At 37.9% G+C, this 16,354-nt stretch overlaps 1 protein-coding gene across 1 annotated transcript in view; it reads left to right on the plus strand.

Annotated features, from left to right (window-relative positions):
- WASL (WASP like actin nucleation promoting factor) overlaps positions 1–16,354 on the plus strand; it is a 50,379-nt gene that overhangs the window by 12,389 nt on the left and 21,636 nt on the right. Inside the window, exons 2-4 of the mRNA XM_054277585.1 lie at positions 13,145–13,279; positions 14,537–14,623; positions 15,124–15,220. Coding sequence (XP_054133560.1) covers positions 13,145–13,279; positions 14,537–14,623; positions 15,124–15,220 — 319 coding nt within the window. The remainder of the gene's footprint in view (positions 1–13,144; positions 13,280–14,536; positions 14,624–15,123; positions 15,221–16,354) is intronic.

Below are 16,354 nucleotides of genomic sequence, written 5' to 3' on the forward strand. Positions count from 1 at the left end.
AGGTATCCTATTTCTATATTTATGTAAAGTCTCTTGAGGAGGGTGTAATTTTTCTTGAATTCTGTCTTAGTGAGATAACCAGCTTGTTTTTTCTCTAAGCTGTATACTCATGGGAATGATACTATCTTACATACACTCAACATCAAGAGTTTTCTGTTTCTATATTAACAGATTGAGGCTGTTCAGGTGCTCAGAGCAGCTGAAGTAGTTGATCACAAAGGAAGGGAATATCCACACAAAAACTGGAAATCTAAAGTCTGCTTTGACCAAGGGTACCTTCTTTCACCCATTGGGATTTAGGGTGCATCATTGCCCTTACAGAGAATATCTTGTTTCCAAAAGTGTTACACATCTGAAGAAAATAATCATTATGTCACAATAACTTTTATCTTTTCAATGATTGTAACTTGCATAACATTTATTATGTACATTTTTATGTTAGTGTGATGTTACAGTTTACCTGCTGATTTTATACTGTCATAAGAGCACTGTAATTTATTGCGTAAGTGGAGGTTTTCAAATAGTGACAAACACTTGACCTGACAAGAAAGCAGTTGCCAGTTCTCCCAAGCAGCAGGAAGCAGTAATGTAGAGCATGTTAGCCTCCTTCAGCTCCGGAACACACTTGGAGACTTGCAGAAAAGGAGTTCAGAAACTGAAGCATGTAATGCTTCAAATCTGATGCTTGATTGGGATAATAATACTGATTAATTGGACTGCAGTGCAATGCAGATTGGTAGTCATCAGTGTTGCAACTTCACTGTGATCACAAGCAAAGCTATCTTAACATCTTTTTCATTTAAGTTTATATTTTGGCTCAATGTTAATTCAGAAAATACTCACCAAAAAGCTTAAAGGTCAGTTTCAGACCAGATGTTTCTTTTAGCTGTTCTTTGAAACAAAGGTTTTCTGTCCTAAGAGTCGTTCAAATATCTTTACTGTGTCCATGTTAATTATATTGATGTGACTGTGGATTCTAACATCTTATATTGGTCTAATAAATATTGATTTTCTTTATTGTAAGCTTTGTTTCTCACATGAGTCTAGTACTGGTGTAAGTAGAGTGAAATAATGTTTATTTTACTTGTAAATTCAGGTGGGTACACGTTACTTTTCATGTCGTATATATGTTACTGCTGTTGAACAATGTTCACAAGTTACAGGAACACAGCAGTTATGGGGAGCTAACTATCTTCAAATGAGGATGAGGGTGATTTTGTTCTGATTATCCAGACATTGAGAATTAAGATTGAGAACAGTATCATTGTATCTGTTCCTTCCCTTTGCTATGTGAACTTGTACTACCAGTTCTGCACTGAAAGAAAAAGTAAGTATTGCATGATATTTTGAACTGGAAACTGGTGACTGGATATGGACACTGAAGTGTTAAGTGCAGTGGAAAAATAACATCTTGCTGCCCTCTTTCTAAAACATTTTACTTGTATAAATACTTTTTCATTAACTTTAAATAGTAGATGCTTTACAGTTTTTACTCATCTTAGTGTGTTTAGTAAAGCAGGCAGCTTCATTATAAGAAATATTCTGGCACCATATGGAGTTACAGGAGAATTTTGGCTTCAGGGATGGAGCTTTCCCATTCAGCAGCCCTCTGCATTTATTTTCAGAGAGTGGGTAGTAAGTTCAGAAAGGAAATTGTCAACTCCATTGTTAATATCCGAATTTCAAAATAATTCTTAATCTGAACTTTTTATTAAGTCCCAACTTGGCAGAGCTCAGTTGTATTTCTTTTTTCACCCTGGAGATTTGAATATTGCAAACTCAGCAATTCTTTCCTTAAGGGTGTTTTCTCCCTTCAATAAACTACACTAAATTACCTTTGTACTACTCATTTAGACAGTCAAGAGAGAGAGTGTAACAAAAACACAAATTTTTTTGGTGGGGACTTTTCTTTAGTAGTAGAAATTGAAGGTTTGTAATACCTGATGTGAGAGTATAAACATAAATCTTTACCTGCAAAGGCCATGCAAAACAGTGGAGTTTTCGGCTCCTAGGGGAGTTTAGGGGACCAAGTAGCAATGCCAGAAGCTAAAGCAAACTCTCCCTAGCATTTTTCTGTGTAGTCTGAATCCTTTGTAAATTGATCTAGATACATGGGGATGGTGAGATTGCCCTTATTGAAGGGCTGTGTCAGAACTAGGCTAGAGTGCCTGGTTTTCAAAACAACTTGTTTTTTGGTGCGTTGTTTTATATTTTTTTTCAATGCCTACATACTGAGATTTCATGGATTATTATTGCTCAGGAGTTTTCATGGAATAGACCACTTAGACATTCCAGGTACATGGGAAGTTTTGAGTCATATGCATTGTGCTCTTTAGTCTTCCATCTTAAGAATCACAAGTTAAATGTACTGTGTGAAATAAGTGTGATAGTGTCTTACAAAAGCATTTGTAATTTTGTTACAAAGAATTTGCAGCCATGGTTGGTCTAGAATAGAAATAGGGGATTTAAATTGTAAGCCTGAGATCTATGTACATTCAGCCATCTAAGACCACCGTTCTGTGGCACTGCTTCCAAACTAAAGTTTGTTTACAGACAGGTGAATTTAAGTGGCTTTTGGCCTCCACAGCATGTTGGTAGAAGTAGTGCTGGTATCTGCAAAGAAGGAGCCCCTTTGGGCAGTGATGATTGAGACTGTTAGCTGTAATAAATGTCACTAGACTCAAGGGGCATCCCCCCCATGGTGAAAGAATATCTCCATTTCCTTACCTGAAACAGATGTGGAAATTAACCTGTCTTAACCTTTGCTATTAGTAGCAATTAGCAGCTATTGGCACATATCTCACACCCTCCAAAAATAATTTGTCTGTGACAGCATAATACTACTTCATCAGTAGTTCTCAAAGCACTTTACAGTGATAAAGGTCAGTGTCTCCCTTACATGTTACACATGAGGGAACTGAGGCGTGGGGGACAAACATTAGCATGCAACTTCTTATTGCTAGAACAAAATGAAAACCAGCAGTCTCCTGGGCATTCAGCGGTGTCTAATGTTTTATCCTGCAGTAAACTTTGAATATGGCAAGGGATCCTAGAACTAACACATCTTCATGCCTTCCCCCTTCCCCCCCCCACAGTATAGCAACTTTTTAAGACTTGTCACTGGGAATAACTATTCATAGCAAAGTCAGTTGCTGGTATATTTTTTTTTTTTAATCTTACATGTAGTTTTATTTTCTTGTATCTGACTTGAATTGCCATAACTATTCTGTTTAAATGTGAACTGCTCAAGGAGGAATTAATACATGTTGAATTGTGGCATGGTGAAAGTGCAAGGGGGGGTTGCATCTCTAAGTACCTTTATGTAAGTGGATTGAGTCTGCTTTACAGGACAGGACACAAGTTGTATACACAATTGTGAGACCAACTGGTGGCTATTATTCAAAGAGGTTTTACTTTTAATAGCCTTTTCTCATATTTCCTAATATTTTGAAGGGAGTTCTTTGTTTCATGTTGGCATGTAATTAATGTACTCTTATAAAAGAGTTCTTTTAAAACAAATGAAGCTGCTTTATTTCAATCTTCCCTAAGTATCAAAAGTCAAAATTCTATGTTATTTTCTGTCTTCAAGTGTAGAGATCATAAGTGAAGTTCACCTAAATATCATGTCTGCAAAGCAAATACTCATTTTTTAAAATCTGGGCTTGGGAGTACCAAGTGGATACTGAAAAGCATTTTCAGGGGCTCGTTAATGAGTGTTTCAGAGCTGGGATAATTCATTAAATCCTGAGGTTTATGCTTCATATCCTTTCCTTACTCAATTTACTGTTGTTCTGCAGATTTTCACTTGTAAACTTCATGATGCCTATATCACTGAGTGGGTTGATAAGGAACTGCATGGATCTAACTTTAAAAAAATGGGCCTGAATTCTGATGTTTCTTCTCAAAGAACTCTCATATCTTCAAAGTGGATCTTTAAATGAGGATTTGCTTATAAGAATCTGCATTTAATATGCAACAAATATGTAGTATCTACAAAAATATTACTGTGCAGAGAATGGAATGGTTGAAGGCTGAAGGAGGAAGATCTTAGTGCATGAAGGCAGTGAGTTGCTGTAGAAGAGAAGGGAATGTTGAGGGCAGGAGGCTGGGTTTTCTTACAGCTGGATGGGCAGTGGAACCAGACAAAACAGAGGAGAACTCAACATTTTACCCTGTGTGTTGCATGAAACTTTTGATTCTTGACTTGACTCTGCGATTTCTGTGTATGACCATGAAACATAGTTTTGAGAACTGGTTAATCTGTGCATCTGTACAATCTCTTACATGGTTATGTAAGATTCATCCTGGTCTTGGGAGTCTTGATAAATTTAAAGTGGATCAAAATTGAAAGGTAGACTTCAGATTTCCTCTAAAAATTCCCTGAGCTTTGCAAGAACAGTCTTACACGCTTTGAATCTGAGTTTCTTGGGAGACTGGAGAGGCAGTAGAACTGCAACACAAACTGTCATCTTTAGTGAGAATTTCTGTTCCATGGCAGTAGACAGTGACAAATTTATGGAAAGCCTATATGCAGCATATTATCTATATCTATATGAACAACTCCAGCTCCAGAACACAGGTGACTGTTTTGCTGTGGGTGCTGTTGTGTGTCCAGCCAAGGTTTCAGCAGCATTAAGCAGTGAGATGCAGCTCAGTGAGTGATGCTGTGCAGGTAAACAGGAAGTGACAGTGTTCAGTTTGCTCATCAGTGGAAACCCCAGGTTGTGTATGTCTGCTGGTAAATGATCTGCTAGACTGAGATAGCTTGGAATATTATAATCTGCAGCATGCTTGTGGTTATGGTTATGTCATATCTCAGGAAGGCTGAAGTCTTCCATGTGCTATCCTGAATATGGAGGTAGTAGGATTGAAAAATAACTTCATGCTGTGTCTGGTAAAAGAATGTCTCTCTTAATCATGTGCTGTTGATTAGGCTTTATATGCTGTGCTGTTTGCCCACACCTTAATTGTTGGTTTTCTGTGATCCACCGTTGAGCAATGTTTTGAAAAGGAGTTGGCCAGCTCTAACTGAACTGGGGGGCTGTGGGAGGTACTGGAAAGGCAAATGAATTTTTATCTGAAGACACTCATTAAAATGTGAGCTGTCTGTAACTGGCTGACTGAGCATTAGGAGTGAAGGATCTCTTTACTGGACAACAGCAGACTTAAGTTCAGACAAGCACTTTTATGGCTTAGATTGTCAAGCAGCAGTCCCTTGTTTCATCCCTTTTTTGTTGTAACATAATGATCACTGGTGCCTTCTTCACATCAATAAAATATCTTCAGTGAGGATATTGCAGCTCACTTATCTGGTTAACAGGGCACAGGCAAGACAGGGAATCTGTTCTTAAGTGTTAAATTTTCGGTCTTAATTCCTTAAATGTTTCCACATATGTGGAGTTGTCTTCTCATGTTTCAGAAATGAGGGGAAATAGCTGAAGTGGCTTTGTTATTTCTGAAAAGATTTCTTTCTTCCTTCTGCTTTTAAATAAGAAAAAGCAGTATCTCTTACACAGTAGCTTTATTTCTAATAGCCTAACTTTTTGGAAAAAAATTACTATTTTCTTGGTGTCTATATGCACAGCATTTTTAAATCAGTGGGTAATCATGGGAAATTAATTAAATGAAAAGCAAGCTTTAAGCTTAAAATTGAACACTTGGTAATTGTAGCAAATAATTTCACAAGCAGTAGACCTGGTAAGGCCTCAGTGTTTTCAGCTGAGTAATTTCTTGATTTGCACAAAATAAAGTTTTACTCATGTGATTGGATATTTACAAAAGGCTTTCTTTTGTCAGTTCTGTCAAATAATGTGAAGTCTTGCTTTAGTTTAGTGTTCCTGTCTTTGGAGCAATCAGTTGGTCTTTAGAAAATAATATCCTGTAAAGGGCATAAAAATTAGGAGATTGCTTGTAGTTTCTTAACTTACTGAAATCTGCCAGCAAACTTGTGAAGTACTGTATGTCTCCTTTCTGTGGGAAACTAGTTTCAAACCATGTCGGTAACATCTGAAACTCACTTTTTGCAACACACAATTGTCTTTAAGGTGGACATTCTTAAGAATTTGCTAAATATATCTTCAGAAGCTGTAATAGCTTTAAAAATTGAAGTAATCACAGTTTGTCCAAATTAAAAATAAAGTAGTAGTCAAATCCCCAGTGGAGGAATGCTGTCACATTTAGATTTAGTTGTGAAGATTCTGTAGGCAACATGGTGTGAAAACAAATTATAAACCAGTTAGAGTTGCAAAATCTGACTGACAGAAATCTAATTTTGTAGTAAAAATATTGTGGAGTCCTTGAAGAATATTTTTAGCACACGTGTGTGTGCATGCTCTCAAGACAGTATCATCACACTTCTTGTACAAGATGCAGTAACCATACACTGCCTGATACACTGTTTTTAGAGGGGAAAAGCCTAAAAAGACAGCTGCATCTATTGTACTTATTCTGTTGTCTGGGGCCCTAATCCTTGCAGTCCTTCAATAAAGGTGCCAGCAGTAAGCAAGAATAGTCTGCCTTCAGCATCACCAGTCCTTTCTCTCTCCAGTTTCTTCCCATCTGAATCCTTTCCCATCTGTAACTGAAAAGCAATTACAAGTTGACACTTGTGAATACTTCCTGAGCTTTATAAAATTTGGTGATGATGTTAATTTGTGTTCATATTTCTCACTGTTAGGCCTGAACTGCACCTCTACCATCATACTAGACACCCATGCTTAAGAAGGTTGGCTTACCTACTCTTCAGGGCTTATAAATATTGCAAGGTTTGAACCTAATTAAACTCTTCTAAGTTTTGTGAAAGTGCTAGGAAGTCTTTTTGTCTGCTCTGGCAAATGCCTCTGCTACTTGAAGTGTTGCAATTGTTAGGGAAGCGTACTTGCATGTTTTTTATGTGGTTTAATTACTTAGGGGTCATTTCAATAGTGGCAGGCTTAGTCAATCTGTTTGAAATTACTGTTGGGAGAGATTGCAGTGCATGCCTTCTGTAGGAGTGCATGGTGGAGAGAACGTTCCCCCCAGAAGTGGGTTATCAGCCCTTCCTAGCAGGAAGGGAACATAGCATGCTGTTCCCACATGACAGGAGACTCCTCAATGCCAAGAAAAAAAGCTACATTTTTTTTCTTGAAACAGGACCACTGTGCAGAAGGAAAATTAAACTGCCAGAAAGAGCAAGTGGAGCTTGCTTGTGTAGGGCACTGAAATCTTCCCTTGAGAAAGGGGTGGAAGTTCTGGTGCCTTGTCCCTACAGCAGGTTTTATGTTTTTGTATTGAGTGATGAGATAAAATGCACAGCTGTATTGAGCACTACAGAAATATTTTTGGAAGCTCCATGTATTTATGACACTGAACATAAGGCAATTGCAAAACAACAGGGAGTTATTATCACTGTCTAATTGCAATTGCATTTGCATTGAATTACATAAATTAATTTTAAGTACCAGCATTTAAAAGTGTAATTGCTAAAACCTAAGCTTATTTTAGAAAACACCCAAGATTTCAAGTGCTGTCTCTGCTTGATTAGTCAGTGCTGTATTCTGTTTGTTTTTTCCTTCAGAATATTTGTCATCTGGAGAAAAAAATGTCAGCCACTGAATTCTATCTGTCTCATTTTCTGTGAATGAAGGTCAATTCTCCATAGAACCCGGTTCACTTCTGGTTCTTGTCTTTCTCATTCACAAGTCTTAATGACATTGTTTCTGTGTGTTCTTTCCTGACTCAGCTAATGCCAGGCTATTAGAGATTGCTTTGGTACTGAAGCTTCCTGCTGTTCTTGTGGTCAAGATTAAAGTTAGGCTTTACTAAGCATTTCTGCAGTGAAATGGTACTTGATAGCATGCCTGTGTTCCTGAGCCCTGCTCTCTGAGGAAAACTATTACAGCTGTTGTGGTGTCAGAGAATAGCAAAAGCTCTTCATTCTGGAGCAGTCACTCTAGAAGCAGACTGCAGGCTGTCTTCCTGGGCTTGTGTCAAAGAAGAAATGTGTCACCCAGGAGCACCCTGCATCACCTGGTCAGGCTGCAACATGTTGGCTTAGCTATAAGATTTCCACCATAGCATGTCTTAAAAACACCTACCATAGGTATCTTCTCACCAGCTCTAGTATTGTTTAGGACAATGTTTCCAGATACCTGCTATATGGAAAAGAGAAGAGAAATACTGATTTCTATCTGACAGGGATTGGATTGCACACAACTATTCACCATAGTTTGCTTTTTTTCCCACAGAAATGTAAAATTAGCTAATTGAGCTGAAAGTCCTCAGACTGACTTGGTGAAGAAGCTACAGCCATTGTATAGGCATGGGTTTTTTCAAGAGGTTACTCTGCTTGAAAGCAACTGCTACTACTTGCATTTTTGCATTACAGGACAAAATATTGTCTTTTTTTTTTAATCTTTTTTTCCCTGGTTTTATTTGTAAAACACTTTCAGGGACTGGGAAGGATGACTTGAGAAAAGCAAGCCTGTCATGTGATTAACTTCTGTGTGTATGCATGGTTCTGCCTCTTTATGGGAAAAAAACTCTTAAAAATTAGGAAAAGGTTGAAAGTTAGTGCTAGTGTGTTTTCAGTGGTACTGTCAACATTTAGCACATAACAATACTGAACCATTAGAGAAATGCATGAAACCTAAATGCATTTCTACAAGCACCAAAATGGGAATTATTAAGTATTTTGTAGCCCTTAAACCTAACTGGACAGAACCCTGGGCAAATAGGCTCTAGGCTTTTAATTACCCTTTCTGTGAGCAGGAGCTTGGCCTGGAATACTTGCAGAGGTCACGTCCAACCAAAGTCATTTTATGAGCCTTTGATCTTTGCACCACAACCTGTTGTCAGCTGTAGGTAAACACTGGGGAAAAACATTCAAATGGGTCTTGCTTTCTGTTCTGCTGTGTACTGAGGTGGCTGAATATCTTGAAGCTTTAATCTTGCTGCCACTCTTTGTTGTGACTTTTGGCCCACTGTGTTTATATGTCTGTCAGCCATAAGCCATGCATTGTAATGATTCTTTTTTGTAATGAGCTGTGCCACCGTCTGGGTTGGCTTGCTTCACTGTTTTTTGAGAAACACTCGAGTTACAGCAAGTCATTAATGTGACAGGCCACTGCAGCAAATGTTCACACCAGAGGCTGATCACAGTGCACATCTCTCTGCTGCCCAGTGGGGAACTGTCGGTGGCTGTTGTGGTCACATTCTGCAGGCGTGTGGTGAGTGGCTGTGGCTGTTCTGCAGGCAGAAGGTGTTTTTGTGAGCCTCTTGTTGATACCACATATCCTGCAGTGTGGGTCCGAGGGTAGGACCAGCTCTTCCGGTGAGACAGCCAGTGTACAGCTGACAGCACAGTGTACAGCTGACAGCACAGACTTGCTGCTTCACAGCTCATCAGCTTGAAGGGTGTGACAGGTTCCTGGAATCAATGCTATGTCCTCCAGCTGGAGGTTGACTGTGGAAAAAATAGAGGGAGCTGAGCCAGGTTGGTTTTCACCTCCATGGCCCAGCAGTTTTTTGGTGGACTACCTTATTTCTTTCCCCTATGCACCCTTTCTAGATATACAGCTGTATAAAAAGGACAAGGTCTTCACCAAATCTCTTAAAAAAAGCTGTAGTGACAACTTCAAAATCCTCCTCCTGAAAATACAGTAGTAACAAAGTAACCTACTACATGCCAGAAAAAAATACAATCATTATATTGAATCAGTGGTCTGACCTACTCTGAATAAATACTTATGTATAAAAGAATGTGTCCTTTTAATTGCAAGGTTCTCTTCAAGAATGCTGTGAGAAACTGAAACGATTAGCTACATTGATGGTCTTCAAAATAGACAGTAAATATTCACTAAATGCAGTAGAATATTCGAATATTTGTGTAAATGTTCTCAGATTCTGCAGTTATGCAATTACATTTGAACTTTTTAAATTGAATTTATGTGGCTAGGATTCATATTGAATAACAGTAAACATAGTTTTATTTTCTCAGGTTTTAAATTTCACCGTGAGTCTGTGTAAATTTCCAAACGCAGTGGATCATTACTTTTGCCATCTTTGTTCCAGAAGCTGAATAGCAGAAAGCTTGGCACCACTGCTGTACATAATGAAAATGAACAGGGGACGAAGTAAAAGGAGTTGAATTTGCTTGTCCTCCTCCCCCTGCCCCCCAAAATATACTTTGTATTTTTTTCCTTTATCACCTTAAAAAAAAAAAAAAAAAACCAAAACAAAACAAAAAAAATCTGAGTGGTGTGACAGCAGAATTTGTAGCTTTATATTCTAATATGCAAAGGCCTCATTGCAATTGTCAACATTAGGAATTTGTACAAAGCTAATGATCAAGTTAAAATGCAGTTGAACTCTAAACTTGGTAGACCTCAAAACAAAACCTACTTTAGATTCAGTGAAATTGTTTTTTATCTTCTAAATCAAGCTCTACTCACAGGGTAACCAAGTATATATTAAATATATTATGATTATGCAGAATGAGGACACACTCTATGTAATACTCTTTGTATCATGAGGTGGGCGTTGGTTCAAGGTTTTATAAGCAGTTGTCAAGTTACGACAGTTACTGGTTTACCCAGATACTCCAGTTGGTGCTTTTGCTGTTAGATGTGATCATCAGCAATGTATAGGAGCTGTGTCTTGACATAGGTCACTGTTTCCTGTGCCTTGAATTTAAGTTGTATAATTCCTACAAAGACCACCCATTTCTGTGAAAAGTCCTGTTGGGTAGAGGGTAGTGAAACTGGACTTGTCTTGGAGTATTGAGAAGGCTTCTTGCAGGGGTGGAGAGGTAGTTGCTGTGCTTAAATGGGAACTGTAGAATGGCCCATTTTGCTCCAGTGTGTTATCTTGTGTCTGTAAGGTTATCAATTTAACGAGTAGACAAGTACTGGGGAAATGAGTGGGAGAGGCTGTTAGAGAAGGAAAGATTTTGAACAAAATCTGCCTGGCTGTGTCCAAAATTAGGTCATTGCCTGTTTGCGACATAGAGGAGAAAATGGCATCTCCTAGATGACACTGAGTTGCAGATATAACTGTTTTGTTGTGGTAGTATGGGAAATTCTTAGGTCCCTTTTTAGTTATCTGGCAAGTGCAGTTATTTTTAAATTACTCGTATTACTCTGTAGATTACAGGGAGAGAAATTTTACTTTACACTTAGTTGTGAGGAAGCGACTATAAAGCACTCCTCATCAGACAAACCTGCTTTAAGGTCTTCTGTGAGTTACCAGCAAGATTAGTAGTCAGTCTGATAACTTCTGATGAGGTGGCTGCAAAAAGAATCAGAAATATATCTTGGTTTGTGAAAGTTAGCATCACAGTGCTTGGGCAGGGGTTATATTGCTTCCCAAAGATGTAGCTGTCAGTCTGACTATATTATGTTGACTGTTTTAACAAAACTGAAGGGGTTTTGATTAAAAAAAATCCAGTGAAACTTATGTTATTCTTTTGGAGTTTTAAGTCATTAGAACATTATGACCATGGTGACAATGACATTTAGTAGATAATCTTAAAATGTAAGAAAGCATGCCTGCATTCTAGATGTCTACTGTTTCAGCAAGTAGTCAGTGTTGATGAAGGCAGAGTAATCCTTGTGGAGCAGGTGGGGAAAGCCTAATACAGAGTCCATTACTTAGATTAGGTATAAGTCATCCAGAAAGGTCTTGGAACTATAACAGATCTAAAATAACGTCTGCTTAATATTTCATAGTAATAAAGGAAATGCAGCTTTTGACTGATAATGAAATAAGTAGAGAACAAAGCATTGTTGACCCTATGTTCAAAGGGCTAACAAACTGGATTCATACAGCACAAGTCTCATCTCTATGCAAAGAAGAACATAGTAGGACTAGTTAAAATTTATGTAAAAGTGACAAGGGTAATGTGTAATATGATTTTTTTTTCTTGGTACAAGAGTGACATAAAATTAGTGCTGCTTGCTAAAGAGAGTGTAGAGGCCAAAGAAGTGTGGCAAATATCTATAAAAGGATGTGCAGCATAAAGGAACAACTGTGAAGCCATCAACACCATCTCTTAGTGTAAGAGCAAGGAGGGATGATCAACTGAAACTAGCAGGTGGCAAAAGTCTAGGTAAAAGGAGCTAATTATTCACACAACACATAAGAAAACTGTGAAACACAGTCCTGTGCAGTGTTGTCATGCTCAGAATTTCACATGGGTCTGAAGAGCAAATAGATAAATTCACAAAGGAGCAATGCAGTATGTGCTGCTGGCCTGGGGAGCTTTGAGCTCCAGCCTGGCAGTTCCTGGGGATATGCTTCCATAGTTGTAATGGTATATTCTGGTATTCTTACCTTCTTTTGGCAGCTGGTGCTGCTGGAGCACAGATCCTAGGCTAGATGGGCTCTTGTTTGGCCTATTACAGATCTAACTTTATTTAAACTTTATGTCCCTATGACTTGGCTGTTAAATATTCTTTGAGGGCTTCCATTTTCCTTTCTTTATGGGACTCTTAAGGTAAAGCACATATATACTAGAAAATATGCTCAAGAATGTTCTAGTGACCAAAGCAATCTGGTTTGGAATAATCTTCATCTCTTATTAAAATCTCTCGGTTTGAAAACCAGGCAATTTCTGGTTGCCAGCTGGGAATGAGCCTAGCTCATGTGAATTCTCAAACTGTGCCCAGGAATTTTTGGAGTTCACCAGTTGGCATAGGTTAAAATTGTGCCAGAGACCACTTAAACAATTAAGCAATATCTTCCAGTTGCATTCCAGTACCCAGGAGTGTGTCCAGGAACTGTGCAATTTACAGTTTCATCTTGAGTATTGTGTTTGTATTCAGTTTGAAGTATTAAAAAGACATTTCCTTGCACGGTAGGGCTACTTTGTGTGACCACCATAGTTATTGATCTGCTTCTTAGAGGCAAAATTTATTTGCTATTTTTCATGAAAAAGAATGGAAAGTTCATTTGGGTTCTTAAGGTGTCTAAATCTTGCATAGAAGTGAAAATCTAAAGCACAGGAGTGATTTGCAGTCATTTGACTCTTACAGGGTTAACTACCTGGGAAATCAGCAAAGTTGCTGCCTAGAACAAGGAACAAATCTAAGAGATGCTTTGGGAAAGGTTCAGTTATAGAATTTATGATTTTTTTTCCTTAAAAGTAATAGGTACCTTTTGTTTTTAGACGATGTCTTCAGCCGTTGTTCAGATATACGCAGCAGATCGCAATGCCATGTGGTCAAAGAAGTGCTGTGGTGTAGCTTGCCTTGTAAAGGACAATCCACAGAGGTCGTATTTTATCAGAATATTTGACATTAAGGTAAGCATCCTTTTTCAGACCCTTTAAGTTTGGTTGTATTCATTCTCCATTTTGAATTCAATGAGTTAGGTTGTAGCTATGCACTCATAGCAATTCGCAAGTGGTTGTGCTTTAAGCTGTGTAATTGCAGTTGTTATCAATAGGTAATTACAACTTTTTCAGGTACTCTAAATTTCAACAATTTCATTTGTCATCTTTAATGGATGAAATAAATATCAACTATTCTTACAGGTCTCAGAAGCTGCCCTCTACAGATCTGATTAGTGGAAATGAGTATAGTGTCACTGATATGGACAGCTATCAAAATTCTAGCGGGTGTCACTACTTTGGATGGTTTAAAGAAATAGATGCTGTCTTATGTATGGGTGGAAACAATCTTTTTGGTCAGTGTGGTGCATGTGAAAACTGCAAGATAAACAAGTTGTGTGTTCTGACTTTCTGGGAGGTGGAGTGGGTGGTTTTTTCTTTCATTCCCCCTCCACAAAAAGTAGAGTCATACTGAAGAGCTTTGTCCTATTATAATATTCTGATCAAGAGAGTGGGAACTGAGAGACAAAGTGTTCAAGATGTGTTTTTGTAACAAAAATGATACTGAGAAACCTAAGTCCTACTGACTGTGCTGAGACTTTGGAAAGCTTCCCATTATCTCTGCAGCCAGGAAACAGCTCCTTATCTGTCAGGGTTCAGTGCTTGAAGTCTCTCAGATTTGTTCAGTATTGCCAGTTGGCACTTGCATTTGACTTTGATTTGGTCACTTGATTGTTAAGACTTTGTCAGAAACCTCTTCCTTGGGTGCTGAACTATAATGTCATTTAAATACATGAGACTTTTTAAAAAGGTGAGATTTTTGTTCTCTTTAGTTAACTGTTTTCAAGTCAAGCCTGAGATAAGAACAGGAGACTGAAAGTCTCCTTTATTGCAGTTGCTGTTTTGTCACTGTTTTCTTGTAACTGGTCACTATTGCTGCTCTGAGTATCACTGTGGCAGGATTACAGAACTTGAAAGAAGTTTTTGGAAGCACCCATGAATTTGAACAGAACACAGTGACCCAATGGACTAGGCCTTCACAGCTCTTCCACAAGCTCTGGTGTACTTGAATTTTGATTGAGCTTATCCATTGGGTTAGTATAATAAGCAAGGCAGATGTTTAATGCTATGCTGTGTCCAGTTCTTAATAGGTTCTGTTGTAAAAAAAATTAAACTCTGCAGTTTCATCTGAGTTTAATAGTCTTTTTTTATTTGTTTTCTTCTTTTCAGGATGGGAAATTATTGTGGGAGCAGGAGCTGTACAATAACTTTGTATATAATAGTCCTAGAGGATATTTTCATACCTTTGCTGGAGATGTGAGTCTCAATGTCTTTGAATATGTATTTTAAAATGCCTTTAGTTTGAACAGTATTTTCTTTTAGTGTAACTGAGATTATTAATTAATTCTATGAATTCTTTGTAAAAGCTTATTTATTAAAGGAATTTTTGTGATATCTCAACTAGAAAATTTAATATGTAGTACAGAAGCATAAAATGTGGTTCTTTATTTTCAAATTTCTTTAATGAAATTGCATTTTGACTTGCAGATTATATTTATGACATATATATTCTTAAAGCACAAATTTTCCTTTCTCTTCCCCTCTTTGATTTGAAGCTACAAGGTGTTGCTTATATCTCTTTAGAAATTTGATTAGTAGACAGAGGTTCCTAAGATATAATGTTTCACTAAGACTTGGTTCCTAATTTGCAGTGATTTTTTTTCTTGTTATACCTTTAGAAAGGTGTAAGACAATATTTAAGAAAGCCTTAAAAACATTTTCTTGGTCATGGGGGGGGAAATATTAATGTTTTTCAGACATGTCAAGTTGGTCTTAATTTTGCTAATGAAGAAGAAGCTAAACTATTCCGCAAAACAGTAACAGATTTACTTGGACGACGGCAGAGAAAATCTGGTAAATATTCAAATTAATCTTAAACTCAGGCTTCTTTATGTTACTTGGGGGGGAGGCAGGAAGCTGCTGCTATGTCTGAAAGCCACTGGAGACACTACTGCCATATTTATATTTTGAAGTAATTATGCTATTAAACTGTTCTTCTTTCTCTAGTGTGCAAAGTTAGTACTTTTCTGAAACAACTCACCTTGTTGTTCTGTTCTGTAAGTGTAAGCTGAGACCCCAAGGTTGTGATTTGAAAATACAAATTGGGGGAAACAAAAATTGTAAGCTGACATTGGGAAAACTAGAAATCTTTCTCTAAGTTGTTTTCATATTTGAATAAACTCTCTTTTAGCCCTGGGCTGTTTATAACTGATTTGTTAAATTCAGCCCAAGTGGGTTGTAACAAAAATTTTACCATCTGGTATGTTCAGTAGTTCATAAATTTTTGGCATTGATCCAGCAGTTAATAGAGAAATATCTTTTATTCAGAACCAGTGATCTTGGCTCAGGCCAAGAACAGAAGACATAATGTGCCTATACTATCCTTAGGAGCACAGGACAGCCAGTGAAGCACAGCATGCTTTTTGCCAGCTGCAAGATGCCTTGGGAGTGTGGTTAGTGCTTTAAAGGCAGCTCAGGCTTCCTACAGATCTTGTCTTGGTCATTTTTCAGGAGCCCATAGACAGCCATATGTCCGTGAAGGATAAAGTGACACAAACTACAGGCTTGGAACAAGTAGATGTGCTCAGGGTTGCTGTAGGATGTAGGGCGGACTTGTGTGCGAGCTACAGGATGTGTTTTTGTAATCCATTCTGGAGTCACACTCGCAATGCAGTGTAGGCTTCTGTAGAAGGAGGAAGCCTTCATCCTGGAGAGCTGCCCTTGCAAGTGCTCTTGCAAATGTGCGTTATCTGTATGTGTTCACTTGGATTTCACCAAGGCATGGTGACTCAGAAGAAGACCACTTGTTCCAGGAGCTTAAATGACTTCTTGAAGATTCCCTCAGCTCAGAATAAGTTCATAAGGTTTCATGAGAAGAAGGGGGATCATTAAGAAGTAGCAGTTATAAAGTTTCTCATACTCACATTGCAAAAGTAATGTTGCATCTACTGTTCCTGAAGTTTTACTCTATTACATCTGAAATGCAAT

The sequence above is a fragment of the Melozone crissalis genome, unplaced genomic scaffold, assembly GCF_028551555.1.
Source record: "Melozone crissalis strain CALT ecotype California unplaced genomic scaffold, PUWL_Pcris_2 ptg000004l_1, whole genome shotgun sequence".
Lineage (NCBI taxonomy): Eukaryota > Metazoa > Chordata > Aves > Passeriformes > Passerellidae > Melozone > Melozone crissalis.